Source organism: Megalobrama amblycephala, linkage group LG9 (assembly GCF_018812025.1).
Source record: "Megalobrama amblycephala isolate DHTTF-2021 linkage group LG9, ASM1881202v1, whole genome shotgun sequence".
Taxonomy (NCBI): Eukaryota; Metazoa; Chordata; class Actinopteri; order Cypriniformes; family Xenocyprididae; genus Megalobrama; species Megalobrama amblycephala.
Window position 1 is genome coordinate 11689896 of NC_063052.1, and position 16549 is coordinate 11706444.

Sequence of the window (16549 nt, forward strand, 5' to 3'; positions counted from 1 at the left end):
GTGTGCAGCAAACAAGCTAAAAAACCCAGAACTAAGTTTTTATAAGCTACCGAACCATAAAAGCCAGCCTTTAAGGAGAAAAAAGTGGATACAGGCAATAAGAAGTGAAGCATCAGCAGGAACAATGGGTAAATTTTGGGATCCTGACACTCAGTATGCCTCAGTAAGCCTATGTGTGCAGTAAACATTTAGTCACTGTTAAGTCAAATATCCAAATGTCAGTTTTATATATTATATTTCCTGTCGCTGATTACGTTACCCTCCAGTGGACGTAGTTCTCATAATAATATAACATGTCACGCTCTGTCTCAATTGCCTGTATCCACTTTTATGTCCTTAAACGCTCGTTTTTTGGGTCGACAGCTTATAAAAACTTCTGGGTTTTTGGTTCTGGGGTTTTTTTTAGCTTGTTTTCTGTACACCTTGTCACATAGCAGCTTTTAGACAGTGTTCTGTTTTTTGTTATTAGTCAGAAATGACAAGGAGAGAGCTTCACACAATACAAAGTCAATGGAGACGGTTGGATTGTTGTCCCCCCCGGTGGCCATGGTTTCCAGATTATGACACCTGTCGCTCTGTCTCTATGGGTAGAGCTTTACCTAGTCCAGCTCCACCTCTGTGGACCTAATGGGTGTAGCTTGACCTAATTAAGTTTAGGGGTAGGGTTAGGGTGTGGCTTGACCTTAACTTACAGAGAGGGGGAGCTGGACATCAAGCTCCACCCATTGGCTGTCATGTTTTTCATGCACTTCTTCAGTAAATGAACTTTTGGATACAGTCCAGATTTTATGACATGGGAAGGGCTAAGGGTGGTATTACAGAATATAGCTAAAATCTGATTGGCTTCAGGCCTTTGTCCTGGATAATTATTGATTTTACTGGGTAGGAGCCACAAGATTTATAGAACTTAAAGGGTTTGTTCACCCAAAAATGAAAATTCTGTCATTTATTACTCTGACTTTCCCTCTGATTTTTGTGATAACTTATGGGTAGGGTTAGGTTTAGGGGTAGGAGCAGGGTTAAGACTAAATTTTCAGACTAGAATGTTGTTCCAGGATCAAAAAAATATGTTGACCCAAGAATGCATCTAACCCAGCAATATCAGGACATGCCTGCATGCATATAGCATGATTATATGTACATTTCTGAAACTACATACATTGGACAGTCACTCACCACGGATACCAGATTCTCCAAATTGTAATGTTGACATGCATTCTCTGTAAAGCTGCTTTGAAACGATATGCATCGTCTATACAAATAAATGTGAATTGAATTGAAGAGTTATTATGGTGGTGGTTGTTTTGTGTAGAAGAGGGACAGGATATTGATGAGCTATTAGGTAATCTTAAAATGTCCTTTTACGAGTCATTTCTTACGCCCTTAGAAACTATTTGGCACTGTCAGTGCTCGTCAACATTTCGTCCCAACCAGAACAACTTGATGAGCAACATACCAAATTGAGCTCAAAAAGCGATATACGTGTTCTTCACCCTGCAAATGAAAAGTATTATTCAACATAGCACTTACAAAGCTCTCTGTCTTAATCAAACAATATATATTCGATGTGACCCGCCCATATACCTGCTGAGGAGATAAAGGGAAAAGGTTCAAAGTCTAACTTTGTTTTCCTTCAGCTTAAGCAGGACAGTGAAAAGTAGTCTAGAAGTTGGAGTTGTTTGGGAAATCCGGAATAGTTGGAAGGCGAAAGAAAGTAATCAAAAGATAGTAAAACCTGAGAGGTGGATATGAAAGTTGATGCAACAGCAACATCAGACTCTAATCAATCTTCGCCTGCAGAAGCTGAGGCAGAGGCGCACGCGGGAAGCGGGCACGCGCCGTTCGGCTCTGCCTTCGTCAGCTTCGCCGCAGCTCGTCTGTCTGCCTGTTGTCATGGAGGAGCCAAGATGGCGGTCCTGGCCTATAGCCTAGGCAAACGGGAAATAAATCAGTATTTCAGCATCAAAAATGCAAAATTGCTGTCTGTCGCCGCCGTCGTTCTTCTCACTGTGTTTCACTCGGTTTCTCGACACTATGGAGGTAAGTGTTTGTGTAGCCGTGTGTGAGAAAGAGCTGCGTGTTTGTATTAGCATCAATGCTAAAGCTGTCACTCAGTGTTTGCAGTCAGCGTGCGCGCGTCTGTCATTGCTAGATAACAGCTACAGCTTTGCTTGTGCAAACTCAGTTAAATTGTGGCCGCTTTGTTAAAACGGATGTCTATTGGGTGCACTTTTATTACTAAGCACAACATTTTATCTGTCAAAGCTAATCAATAACAGGTCAACGCTCAAATCTGTATACTGTCGCCCAACTGGTAAAAACCTGTCTGTCATCACTGTTGCATTTCCAGTTAGACTTGATTTTTTTGACGCATAGCGCCAAATAGGCTATATCTCAAAATTAAGTGCCTGGGTAGTATTCTGGAGCATCATAGGCGTGTCTGTTATTGCGTTCTATTAGGATTGTGCAGTTCATATTTATTTAAACAAATGAATGATCTTATCTCATAGTCAAATGAGCTCATCTAAAAATGAGAATTTTCATTGTTTACATCATTTACTTGCTGTGTTTAAAATGAAATACAATTTAAATGCAGTTGCATGTGTAATATAGTAATTTAATGATCCACTTTTCCCTCTGTTGGTCCGGTTAGACCAATAGTTCACATTCTTTCTTGCTTCATGTTTTCATTTGTACTGAGGTAATTAAAAAAATATATATATATATGCGATATGAACAAATATCCTATCCTACCATACTGGCATAGAAGCTGCATGAGAATGCACACGGAGGAAGAAAATATATTGAAAGTTTTTTAAATTTAAATTATTCCTGTAATGCAAAGCTGAATTTTTCAGTCTTTATATTGGAATGATTTCTGAAGGATCGTGTGACAATGAAGACTGAAACATTCAGCTTTGCATTACAGGAATAAATCACATTTTAAAATGTTTTCAGTTTCACTTCACTTTTCAATGTTTCCTTTAATTTATTGCACGTTTATTGGAAAGTCTGAATTTATCAGAAGTCCGAATGTGCGAATATAAAACCAACTTTACCCAAGTCTCCGTGTGCATCTCATGCAGCTTCTATGCCAGCATGGTAGGATGGGATATTTGTTCATATATTTTTAATTTTTAATTACCTCAGGGTTAATGAAAACGTAAAGCAAGAAAGAATGTGAACTACTGGTATAACCGGATCAACGGGGGAACATTTGTATCTCTCATTACTTTATTATACATGCAAAACTGCATTTAAATTGTATTTCGAATCATTTTAAAATCATTCCAATATGCTGATTTGCTGCTCAAGAAACATTTATTGTTATCAATGTTGAAAGCTGTTGTGCTGTTTAATATTTTTGTGGAAACTGATGCATTTTTTTCAGGATTCTTTGATTAATAAAATGTTTAAAAGAACATTTATTTGAATATAACTTATAACTTGTATTTGTAACAGTGTAAAAGTATTTACTGTCACGTTTGATCAATTGAAAGCTTCCTTTCTGAATAACAGAGTTAATTTCTTTAAAAAAGAAATAAAATCTTACTGACCCTTTCCTGAATTTGGTTTATTCACTGTAATTATGTGTCGTTTCTTTCAGGCAGTGACACATGTGACTGGCTTTTATCTAGTGGACGTTTTTTAGGGGATAATGTATGGCAGCCGTATGGCTGTATGTTACACAAGTACAAAAGCACGTAAGTCATTTTGTCATTGTTAATGTACATCAGGGATGTATGTGGGGTAGAAATGTGGACTGGAATTTACAGTCTTTTTTGTTGTCTTTCAGTGAAGCAAAGTTTTGCCTCAGAGAGAAGAGAATAGCTTTTGTAGGAGACTCTAGAATACGTCAGCTCTTCTATTCTTTCATCAAAATGATGAACCCGGAGGTGAAAGAAGTTGGGAACAAGGTTTGTTGTTGCTATTCATTTCAGTAAGCATTCTTTTGGTTAACTGGTATGTATTCCAAACCAGAGTGAAAATGCACTTCATTGTTGTGTTTTGTTGGATGGCCCACCAAGCAATTGAGAGTTTAAAGGGATTGTTTACCCACAAATGAAAACTCTGTCATCATTTACTCACCCTCAAGTTGTTCCAAACCTGTATAAATTTCTTTTTCTTCTGTTAAACACAAAAGAAGATATTTTGAAGAATGTCGGTAACCAAACGGTTGATGGGCCCCATTGACTTCCATAGTATTTTTTTTTTTTTTTTTTTCATACTATGGAAGTCAATGGGGCCTATGAAATGTTTGGTTACCCATATTCTTCAAAATATCTTCTTTTGTGTTCAGCAGAAGAATGAAATTTATATAGGTTTGGAACCACTTGAGGGTGAGTAAATGATGACAGAATTTTCATTTTTCGGTGAACTATCCCTTTAATACATATCCCAAAGGCTGCAGTTAAACTAAAATGGAAAGGGTGTGACTGTTCCTGTTTACCACAAGATTACCTCTGGTATTTTAATATATGCCTCAGACAAAAGCAGTTGTTTATAGACATTAACCTGCATGCAATCATTTTTGTTTTTGTATAGAAGACCTTTTCTAAAGAGTTTTGTATGACATGATTCATTTATTATAAGTGAAAGCGTATGATAATGGGGTTGCAGTTTCATCTCAACATGTCGGCCCAAACTTGATAAAATAGCGGATACGTTTTTTTTTAGCCCATTGATGTGACTGTTTTCATTTCATGTCATTTAACATGATTTAAAATCACCATGAAATTAAAATGAACAATTCTTATTTTTTATGGAATGTTGCAGTGTTTATTAATTATTTATCCGTGCATACAATATTATTTTTTATTTAAAAAATGTGCCTCATAATCTGTAATATGTTTTTTAATGAAAAATTATAATTTGTAATTATATTTGTAATTTTTTTTTTTTCAAAATTAATAAAGATAATGCATTTTCTAAAAATATAATACATTTAATGCTAAACCTTTATTATTATAAATATACAGTAGATGCAGTAATGGTTATAAATGTCATTTATTTTTCTGTTTTTATCAATTGTTTCACCAGCATGAAAACATCCCCTTTGTAGATGGTGATTCCACTGTGGTAAGTATTTTTAATTAGTGTCCGGTGCAGCAGAAAGTTTCATTTCATTTTAGACTTGATCCATCACAGTTATTGAACTCAAAATATGTTCCATATTTTAGAACTTCCTGTGGTATGCAGAAGTGAACAATTCCTTGAAGGAGCAGTTGATGTTATGGACAGAGGTAAAGATGATTTAAATTGTACTGGATACAAAAGAGGCGGGTTATTACATCACAGGCTTAAGAATCTTGTCTCATCTCTCAATAATTATAGGGATCTGCTTCCAAACCACACGTTGTCATCATCGGTGCTGCTACGGTGAGTTCCTGTTTGCAGTCATCATGCCTTCCGGTGCTATTGTTGAAAATCATTCTGATACTGATGTTTGTGTTTTTCAACAGTGGTCCATTAAGTTGCACAACGGCAAGAGTGAGGCACTCTTTCAGTACAAAGCAAACCTCACGGCTATATCAGACACACTGGAAAAACTAGCTGAGCACAGTGAAGTCTTTTGGGTTCTGCAAGGTGAGTTTTGAAATTCAGATGCTCTGGAACCCTTCATCTTCCTGTCTTATGTTTTTATTCTGCCTGTTTATTTAGATCCTGTTTATGAGGATGTGCTAAGTGACAGTCGAAAGATGATCACAAACGAGCAGATAAATCTGTACAACGAGGCGGCGGTTAGCACTCTAAATACCAGCAAAAAGAAGGTCAAGTTCTTGGAGGCATCTCGGCAAGCTGCTATGGAGACCATTTCCCAGTCGGTGGATGGCCTGCACCTTCCTGAGAGCACAAGAGATGTTGTAAGTCTACACTTGAGTTTTAGGGCAGTTTCAGACCTGTAGAGCTTTGCTTTGTTCCAAAACAGGGATTATGCAGCCTTCACGTCCTATTGGAATTATTAGTTTCCTAGTTAAATCTTGGACATGAGCGCCCTATCAAGTCGTATTTACCACTGGGAAGCTCGGGAATAATTTTAATACCCAAGTTCCTGAGATGGGCAGGCCATAAACTTTAAACATGGCGGAGAACGATTGCTGCTGTGACTGGAATTCTTTATATTTTTTTTTCGCCTTGTCTTGTTAAATTAGAGCATATTTACAAATATGAATAATTATATAAAGCGTATTGTATGTTTTATACACTGTGAAAATAGCCTATATTTTTCTGAAATTTAGTTTTCATAAGGTTTTCCCAAAAAATAGGCAAGAATAAACTTGGATTCCTCCATGATTCCTGTTTTTCAGACAAAAAAAGCACTTGAATGCGATGAGCTCGTAATTATGACTTCAGAAGAGGGAAGTAGATAACTTCCGATAGCATGTGAAGGCAGCATTAAAATTGTTACAATGTTACAATTTCTTCTTGGCTCAGCTTGGTTCGCTTTTTCAAGATAACATTTCTAAATGGATCAGAATTTGTTAATACAAGTAAACTGTACTCTCATTGGTCAGAGTGTACTGTTTATGATCTGGGATTCAGCTCATAGCGGTCATCCGATCAGAATGGATAGACAACTGCTCCGCATGGATTAAAGGGAACCTATAATGCCCCTTTTCACAAGATGTAGTATAAGTCTCTGGTGTCCCCACAATGTGTCTGTGAAGTTTCAGCTCAAACTACCCCACAGATCAATTTATTATAGCTTGTCAAATTTGCCCCTAATTGGGTGTGAGCAAAAACACAGTGTTTTTGTGCAAATGAGCTGCTGCTCCTGGCCCGCTTTCCAAAAGAGGGTGGAGCTTTAACAACTTGCGCTTCGGTTGCTGAACAACAACAAAGCTGGACAATCTCACGCAGCCAAAATGAGGATTGTCAGTAACGGTGTTCAACCTTACGTTGTTCAAACCGGAGTCAATACTGATGGAGAGACTCAGGAAGAAGTTACAACTTATAGAATGAAACTGGACGTTTCTGAATGGTTAGTGGATACATTTATGTAGTTGATTCAACTCATCGACTAGCACGTCATGTTAATCTTTTGTGCAAATCCAGCATTGAATTGACCCTCGTTTGTGAAGCAGTCCAGCTTAAAATGACGGCATGGCAACAACTCTCTACTACAACAACTCTTCCTCTTCTCTAAAGCAGCCCAACATGGCCTCACCCCTTTGTTGTGTGTTCCTAAATTTTAGGATTAGTGATGTAATTATCCCGGGAAGAAGCCTGTTGTAGTCCCTACCAGCCGTTTGTTGTAGTCCTTAAACAGTGAATTCTTTAAAAGAAAATATCTCCCTTTGCATTGAACTTTGAGCGTCGTAACTTTGCAGATGTTGTTTATGCTCAAACAGCAACATTATACACTAACTAAAGTTAAAAAAGTGAAATCATAATCAAGGAAAACATTCTTAACATGTATACCTATTTCAGAGAAGAGCTTTTTTTCATTTTCAAATGAAAAAGCGTGCTTCTCTTTGCTCCAGGTTAACCCACGATTCATTTTGAGAGGCATTAGCAGAACAAACACTGCTGGCTTTCACCCCCCATCATACATTGTGATAAAGCCTGGTTCATTAGTCTATTGGGTCAGATGCTTTCTCACCACAAGCGAACCGTTAAAATTCATTTTAAAGCAAGCTGAGACCCTCGTTCAGGCGATCTCGGACCTTTTTTTTTTGTGTGTGTGTGTGGATCTGAGCATGATTGCCTCGTTCATATATGCCTAAACGAACCGAACCAAGTGAGAAAATGCACCAGGTTCTGAAACAACCACTCCAAACAAGCCAGGTGTGAATACGCCCTTAGTTTTGATAATTAGTAGTTCCATTTTATTCTTTTTAACACATTGGAATTATTTCCCCTCTTCACAGGGCGCCATGGTTCTGATGAACTCCATGTGCAACAAAATCCTGAAGCCCATTGATGGCTCATGCTGTCAGAGTGCTCCTCCACTAAGCGTCCTTCAGAAGCTAGCTACTGGTCTCTTCCTGGTGTGCATCATCTGCTTTCTCCTCCTGGGCTTTAGCAGACATCATAAGAGCAGGCCCATTCCTGATGTGGAAAGCGGAGAAGAGAAGAAACCCCCCGTTGTTATGGGTCAACTCAACCCAAAGGGACCGCTACTGGCCATTTGCAAAATGAGCCTTATCATGTTGTACTTCTACCTGTGTGACAGGGCAGACATTTTTATGAAGGAACAGAAATTCTACACACATTCTACCTTTTTCATCCCTCTTATCTACATCTTCGTTCTGGGCATCTTCTACAATGAGAACAGTAAAGAGGTAACGCTGACTCTTGGGAAGTTGCTGCGTTTTTCTAGTCCGAAAGAGGAGTCAAATTCTGTTTAGATATACATACTGATATTCTCATACAATTTTCATGTTTGTTTTCAGACAAAACTCCTGAACAGAGAGCAAACAGATGAATGGAAGGGCTGGATGCAGCTGGTTATCCTTATTTATCACATTTCTGGAGCTAGCGCTGTACGTTTTTTAATAGCTTTGTTTTGGATTACTTTGCATTTGTAGTGACTGTGCTCTCAATTTGATTTTTTTTATCTCTTTGCTTCCTCAGTTCATACCTGTGTACATGCATGTCCGTGTCCTGGTAGCTGCGTATCTCTTCCAAACAGGATATGGACACTTCTCATTCTTCTGGCTAAAGGGAGACTTTGGACTTTACAGAGTGTGTCAGGTAATTGTTGCCCAACTCTGCTTATCTTGTTTTCCTATATGCACCAGTGGCATTTTTTTTTTTTTTTTTTTTTTTTTTTTTTAGGCCAATGTGAACTGGTTTTAGTTGAATAAAGAAATGTCTACTTTTATTTCAGCAAGTAGACATTATATTGGTCAAAAGTGACAGTTAAACATTTATAATGTTACAAAAGATTTCTATTTAATTTTTTTTTTTTTTTTTTTTTTTTTTTACTTTTTGTTCATCAAACAATCCTGAAAAAAGTATCAAATTTTCATACAAAAATATTAAGCAGCACAACACTTCTCAACATTGATAATAAGACATTTTTCTTGAGCATCAAATCGGCATATTAGAATGATTTCTGAAGGATCATGTGACACTGAAGACTGGAGTAATGATGCTGAAAACATTTTAAAATAGAAAGCAGTTATTTTCATTTGTAATAATATTTTACTGTATTTTTGATCAAATGCAGCCTTGGTGAGCATGACTTATCAAAACCCGCAAACTTTTGAACAGTAGAGTATATTATCATACTATTTATTAAATAAAATATGATTTATATTAATAATATTATACATTATTATAAATAATATTAATTATGCTCAAATATAAATCTCTTCAAGTTTGCATTTTTAAACATTTTTACATTTTATTAAAAAATAATAACTATAATAATACGGTAACGACTTATTTTTTATCATTATTTTTAATTAAACTGTCAGCTATTGTTAATAACACCTTCTTTGAAGTTTAAGTTTATAATTTATTAGATTATGGTTTTGTTGACTTTGTTATTGTGCAGTGTAGAAAAACATGTTGTTTTAAAGTAGATGTGACCAAACGTATTAATCAGTGAACATGCTAATATAATACATAACGGCACAGAATGATATAAATAACGAGTCCTTTCTGTTTGTCTTTTAGGTTCTCTTCAGGCTTAACTTCCTTGTGGTGGTGCTGTGTCTGGTTATGGACAGGCCTTATCAGTTCTATTACTTTGTGCCTCTTGTCACCTTTTGGTTTGCAGTTATTTATGCCACAATGGCTTTGTGGCCACAGATTCTTCAGAAGCAAGCCAATGGTAATTGAAGTCACATAAGTCTCATTTAGTAGACACTAAACAATCCTAACATCATTTATAAACACACTTGATTTAATATATTAAGAACTGAAATATTGTTTTCCCTTTTTTCCCCCTCAATTACATGCAGGTAGTGCATTCTGGAATCTGGCACTCTTGTTGAAACTTCTGGTTTTGCTGCTTTTCATCTGCTTCTTTGCGTACTCACAAGTGAGTTTCTCTCTTACAGTAGGACTGGTTTTGCTTTAAATTTGGGTTACACTTTAGTTCAATAGTCCATTTTAGACATTCTACCAACTATAAGTAACTTTGCTACTACATGTCAACTAACTCTCATTAGAGTATTAGTAGACTGATAGGATTAGGAGAATAAGTTGACATGTATTTGCAAAATTACTTACAGTGAGTAGAATGTCTGTTGGGAGCATCAAAATAAAGTGTTGGCAGATATTAAGCAGACAGTCTAATTAGAGTTAGTTGACATGTAATTGCAAAGTTACTTACTTATAGTTAGTAGAATGTCTAATGTGGACCATCAAAATAAATTTGTGCATTTAAATCTTTTTTTGCAGGAACTCTTTGAGAGTGTTTTCTCTGTTTGGCCTGTTTCAAAGCTCTTTGAGCTGCAAGGCAGCATCCATGAGTGGTGGTTCAGGTGGAAACTTGATCGATTTGTACGTACAAAAAAAAACCCTTCATTTGAATGAGTAAGAACTGTAAAACATTTCTCAAATTAACAACTTGAAGTAATGGATTTTTTCTGCTCTTTTGGATGCTAGGCTGTGATCAATGGGATGCTCTTTGCCTTCATATACCTGCTGCTTCAGAAATGTCAGCTGCTCTCTGAAGGCAAAGGAGAGCCTCTCTTCTCCAACAAGATTTCTAACTGTCTACTCTTCGTCTCTGTGGTTTCTTTTATTGTAAGGCTCATTCTCTCTCTTCAAGACACTTGAATTGTAATATGACTCCTTCACAGTTGATTCTTTTGTTCACAGACGTACTCCATTTGGGCCAGTGGGTGCAAAAACAAGTCTGAGTGTAATGAGATGCATCCGTATATTTCTGTTGTCCAGGCAAGTATCTCTTTTATGTTGTTCTCATACACAGCTTTCACTATGGACGATTTAACTAAATCTTGAAAAGAAAAATTCTTTTGACCGTTCATAACCACACTAACCTTTCTCACAGATGATTCACACAGTCGGAAGGCTTTTGTGGGAACGGAAAGAATATTTGCAACCTAAAATAATTGATCCATTTCAAAGGGCTTTTTGTTTCTTTCTGTTGTGCCTGTGAGGCTGCTGACTTTTCATCACTGCACTTTGTCTGCCCACAGATTCTGGCTTTCATTTTGATCCGGAATATTCCTGGTTACGCTCGCTCTTTGTACAGTTCATTCTTTGCCTGGTTTGGAAAGATCTCCCTAGAGGTGAGACTTCGCTGCAAACAGACATTTAAAAGAATACTCTGGGTTATTGTCAACATCATATTGGTAATATTTTCGGCATACGGTTGATTAGGGCGGACAATTCCAACCAGTCCCTCATTAAGTACACTACCGCTCAAAAGTTTGGGATCTGTAAGATTTTTAATGTTTTTAAAAGACGTTTTGTCTGCTCACCAAGGCTTAATTTATTTAATTAAAAATACAGTAAAAACAGTAATATTGTGAAAAATTATTACAATTTAAAATAACTCTTTTTCTATTTGAATATATTTTACAAAGTAATTTATTCTTGTGTTGGCAAAGCTGAATTTTCAGCATCATTACTCCAGTCTTCAGTGTCACATGATCCTTCAGAAATCATTCTAATATGATGATTAGTTCCTCAAGAAATATTTGTTATTATTATCAATGTTGAAAACAGTTGTGTACTTTTTTTTTCAGGATTCCTTGATGAATAGAAAGTTCAAAAAACAGCATTTATCTGAAATACTAAGCTTTTGTAACATAATTACACTACTGTTCCAAAGTTTGGGGTCAGTAAGAATTTTTATTTTTATTTTTTTGAAAAGAAATTAAAGAAATGAATACTTTTATTCAGCAAAGGATGCATTAAATCAATCAAAAGTGACAGTAAAGACATTTATAATGTTACAAAAGATTAGATTTCAAATAAACACTGTTCTTTTGAACTTTCTATTCATCAAAGAATCCTGAAAAAAAAAAAATATTGTACACAAATATTTTGTACAATTGTACACATTAAATGTTTCTTGAGCAGCAGATCAGCATATTAGAATGATTTCTGAAGGATCATGTGACACTGAAGACTGGAGTAATGATGGTGAAAATTCAGCTTTGCATCACAGGAATAAATTACTTTGTCAAATATATTCAAATAGAAAACAGTTATTTTAAATTGTAATAATGTTTCACAATATTACTGTTTTTACTGTATTTTGATTTAAGTAAATGCAGCCTTGGTGAGCAGACGAAACTTATTTTAAAATCATTAAAAATCTTACCGATCCCAAACTTTTGAACGGTAGTGTATATAAAATGAACAAGAAATGCATTTACAGTAATACACAATCCTGTAGGCACTAATGTGAATAAATGTTTAAAATATGTGGAAAACAAACCATTCCACCATTTTTAATGTTTAGCCATAATACGGAAGTATTAAGGTGTGGTCACAGTTACTGACGAATTTTTGGGGACAAAATCCAGTCAGGAGTAATCCACACAATCTGTAATTTCATGCTAGGGCAAAAGATTTCCCAGTGCAGATTTTGCAATGTGTTCAAGTTGTTTGCCATGTAAAAGGCATACCTCAATGACGCCTTGATTTTGTGGAATCATGGGAGGCGTTGTCTTCATGTCTACAGCCTGTGGAAAAGAATCCAATGGGGCTCGGGCAGTAATCATATTCATGGCGATTAAAGATTTATTAACATTACTGTAGTGTGAAGAAGGGTGTGGCTGAAATCCGTTGAAGTGGAACGAGGCCACTGGGGCGATTGCTAATGAGAGACGAGCGTGATGCGTGTCTTGAGAGCAGCTGAGCTTTTATTATGCCGCAGACGACCACTTCTGCTTCTTCCAGTCATGCATATGTAGGGTAAAGCAACGCTATTTTATCATATTAGACACATTTGTGTGTTGAAAGTTGTTCTAGTGGTACTCTGCGTTCGCTCGGCGGCTGCTATGAGACACTTGTTGCACACTGCAGTACGCTAGATCGATATTAGGCATGGTAAAACATGGTATTTGCGGTAAATCAAGAAAACAAGACTTAGTGTGTTAATATATAACATTGTTCTAGTGGTTTTAATACAAAAATCTTACATATTGTGCATTTAAGCGTACTGTAAACGTGGTTCCAATTTAATTGTTACCACCTGAGGAATACATTCACAATTAAAGTGGTTTTAAGTCCACATTTCTTCAAAAAGCTGAACTTGATTTTGATTTATAGTGCCGCTATTATGCTTTTTTTAGATATTAGCTTTCATGTTGTGTTGTGTAGCTGTTTGTGAATGTAAAAGGACTTCAAAGTTTCAAAGATCAAAGTGCATGGAATTATAGGCTGAGGAAGCTACCGGACTGGGCCGTCTGACCAATCAGAGCAGAGTAGGCTCTCAGAAAGAGGGTGTTTAGAAAGACTGAATCCTTGATCAAACTGTTTCAGACATTGTAAATTCTGCAATGTGTATTATGAATTAAAATTAAAGGTTTTTTTTTTTTGTACCTGGATGCATGTAAACCTATTGTACGAGAACACAAAAAAAGAACGAGGAACCTGTAAAATGGCATAATAGGGGCACTTTAAGAAAATAAATGATTGGAACCATTTTAACATGCTTCTTGTTTCCCCACCAGCTCTTCATATGCCAGTATCATATTTGGCTGGCAGCGGACACCAAGGGCATCCTGGTCCTCATTCCAGGAAACCCCACTTTAAACATTATCGTCAGCACATTCATCTTCGTCTGTGTAGCTCATGAGATCTCCCAGATCACCAATGACTTGGCCCAGGTGGCCATTCCTAAAGAGAGCGGGCCTCTACTGAAGAGACTGCTGGGGGCAGGAGTCTTTCTAGTGTTGGTACTGATACTGTCCCAAAACGACTAATTCAGGGCAATCGGCGACAGTAGCACACCTCATCCGGTGAGGATTCTAATGGATCTGTGTGTATAAAACAAATAAACTCCACCAGCCTAGAACGTTTTTTTCTAGGAGTCGATCCAGCGAATTCTTTCGGCACTGGTCTGTATACAAAACTCTAGCTGGAACAGAGGCCAAGGACCGTAGAGCAACGGTGACTGAGATGATCAAATAAGGATTCTTAAGCAGGATGTTTGCAGTAGACAAATAACGCAGACTGTGTGCAGATAAGTCGAGAACACTTGTGCTCCGTCCGCTTTTCTCTTATAGCTTTGAGGTGTTTTATGGACAGTATTTAATAATTTATGTTTATATTTTATACTGTGGGTCTGTGTTTGTGTCTCTTCATAGTTTCTCCTGTTCTGTTTTATACATGATGCCCATGACTGCAAAATGTGAAGGAGTAACACATTCCTTGTAAAACTGATTGGCTCGTGTTTCTTTACAAACAATCAATTCATATCACACCACCAGCAGTGTTATCCTTCAGGTGAACAAACATCAAACTTTAGATTATTGAAACATGAAAATCCATTTATTGCTGTTATAAAAAGAACTCAAACAATGGAGAATTTGTTAATAGATACTTTACATATGGAAAATAGGGTGGTGCCACTACTAAGGGAATCCATGAGCACATTCTGCTTCTATCAGAATGTTTTAATTTGCTGGAGGAACAGCATTTGAACTATCAAGACAAAATCATGTGCTTTGATCAGACACGTTCAGAACACGACGCCCTCTTTCATTTGCACTTAGCGGGGCGTCTTCCCTGCAAACTTTAAAGCATGTGAGCCAGTAACTTGTTTGGTTTTCTTACCTCATGGGTTTACACAGTTCATAAGAATTCAGCTTAATGTTAGAGCCAGTTTTGTCTACGATCAGTGACCTCATTATTTATTGTTTAATGTGCGTCTTCATGTCCTCTCCAACTGCTTGAATTGCAGCAACTGAAGCCTGATGTTCATGTTTAACTTGATTTTTTTTTTTTTTTAAATATATTATATGTAAAAGAGTTACATTTAATTATCAGTTTACTGATAATGCTGTAAATAGATCCTTCATTATGTGCCATTGAGACAAAAGGTGTTAGGCTGCGTTCAGCCTAATTTCCATAGTGGCACTTCGTTCTAGTTACAAATACTGACAATTTTGGCTGAAAAGTTGAATTTACTATGAAGCTATTACATTTTTAATTCTACTTTTCATAGCAGTTCAATATATGTGAATTTAAAAGCAGCTGCAAGGTATATTAATTTTTTTCCATCAGTAAAAATGTTTTTTTTTTTCCTAAGCAAAGCAAAATTTGTACAGAGCGCCATCAAGTGGCACGTTCAAGCAACTGACTGTAAATGTTTTTTTGTCTTTTTCACCTTGTTCATAAAACAAATTATTTGTATAGTTCGCTATAAGTTTTATTTAAAGAAACCCCAAAGGCCTCAAAGGAAATGTTTTTGTGTATGTACAATACATTTTTCCTAAAATGTGAAAATATTCATTTAATTCGGAAATGCCTTCATCTTATTGTACAGTCAATGTTGATAAATTCCTTCTCAAAAACATGTCGGTTTTTTTATTCATCTTCAATTCTGTTTAAATATCTATACTTGCATCCCCAGAGCAAACATGAGCCAATCTTGTTATTTAGTGACAAGTGTATTCATTTATTTATCAAAACATATTTACTCATATACTGTAAGAGAACAAAACGAACAATATCAACCTGTTCAGATCCCATTAAATGTGCCTTCATTAGTGGTAGACCAAAAACAACTGGTGTTTGACCAAAATAAAGTGAGTTTGTTCACTCATAAAACAAAATTAGAACATTTGACTCCAGTTCATATTTAAAGGTACACTGTAACTTTTGGCACTCTAGCGGTTAATAAAACTGCATGCGTCTTGCGGAAGAACACTAGCCGGATCTATTTCTCTCTGTTTATAGTTGCGTCCCAAACAATGCACTATACACTATGTACTCATCCATGTAGTGCATGAATTGTATAAGGTTATTTTGTCATTTAACAACGAAGTCTGATACTCTCTCCCACTCTGCTACGTAATTAAAGCTGTGACAGTTGAGTGCATGAAGTACGGAAGAGGATTAGGGTCAAGCAATAATAAAAAAATAAAACCATCTCGAGATTAAAGTTGTTAAATTACGAGAAAAAACTCGTTAAATTTCGAGAAAAAAGTCAAGATAAAATGTTGAGAATAAACTCGTTAAATTACGAGAAAAAACTCGTTAAATTTCGAGAAAAAAGTCAAGATAAAATGTTGAGAATAAAGTCGTTAAATTACAAGAACAAATTCGTTAAATTACGAATTTGTTCTCATAATTAAACGAATTTGTTCTTGTAATTTAATGACTTTATTCTCATAATTAAATGAGTTTATTCTCAACATTTTATCTGGACTTTTTTCTCGAAATTTAATGAATTTGTTCTCGTAATTTAACGAGTTTATTCTCAACATTTTATCTCGACATTTTTCTTGAAATTTAACGAGTTTTTTCTCGAAATTTAACGAGTTTTTTCTCGTAATTTAACGAGTTTATTCTCAACATTTTATCTCGACATTTTTCTTGAAATTTAACGACTTTTTTCTCGTAATTTAACGACTTTTTTCTCGTAATTTAACGAGTTTATTCTCAA

The 16549-nt window shown here is 36.1% G+C and overlaps 1 protein-coding gene across 2 annotated transcripts; it reads left to right on the forward strand.

Moving 5' to 3' along the window:
* The first annotated feature begins 1605 nt into the window (after window positions 1-1605).
* On the forward strand, window positions 1606-15457 carry casd1 (CAS1 domain containing 1). 2 transcript variants are annotated; one of them, XM_048201576.1, is made up of 18 exons: window positions 1606-2040; window positions 3608-3704; window positions 3797-3917; window positions 5041-5079; window positions 5181-5243; window positions 5335-5379; window positions 5463-5586; window positions 5662-5864; window positions 7872-8285; window positions 8397-8486; window positions 8578-8697; window positions 9628-9776; window positions 9913-9994; window positions 10357-10458; window positions 10564-10704; window positions 10780-10857; window positions 11121-11213; window positions 13611-15457. In XM_048201576.1, exons 1-18 carry the CDS (start codon window positions 1749-1751, stop codon window positions 13860-13862), a joined length of 2505 nt encoding a protein of 834 aa, XP_048057533.1. In that variant the 5' UTR covers window positions 1606-1748; the 3' UTR covers window positions 13863-15457. The 2 variants fall into 2 exon arrangements, with proteins under 2 accessions (XP_048057533.1, XP_048057532.1); XM_048201575.1 differs by having other exon boundaries at window positions 1609-2040; window positions 9628-9784; window positions 9915-9994.
* Window positions 15458-16549: the final 1092 nt, after the last annotated feature.

Coding starts and splice junctions, on each gene's coding strand:
- casd1 (XM_048201575.1), top strand. CDS start 1,749: ATGAAAGTTGATGCAACAGCAACATCAGACTCTAATCAATCTTCGCCT. Junction 3,705..3,796: donor TTACACAAGTACAAAAGCAC/GTAAGTCATTTT, acceptor GTTGTCTTTCAG/TGAAGCAAAGTTTTGCCTCA. Junction 5,587..5,661: donor AGTCTTTTGGGTTCTGCAAG/GTGAGTTTTGAA, acceptor CTGTTTATTTAG/ATCCTGTTTATGAGGATGTG.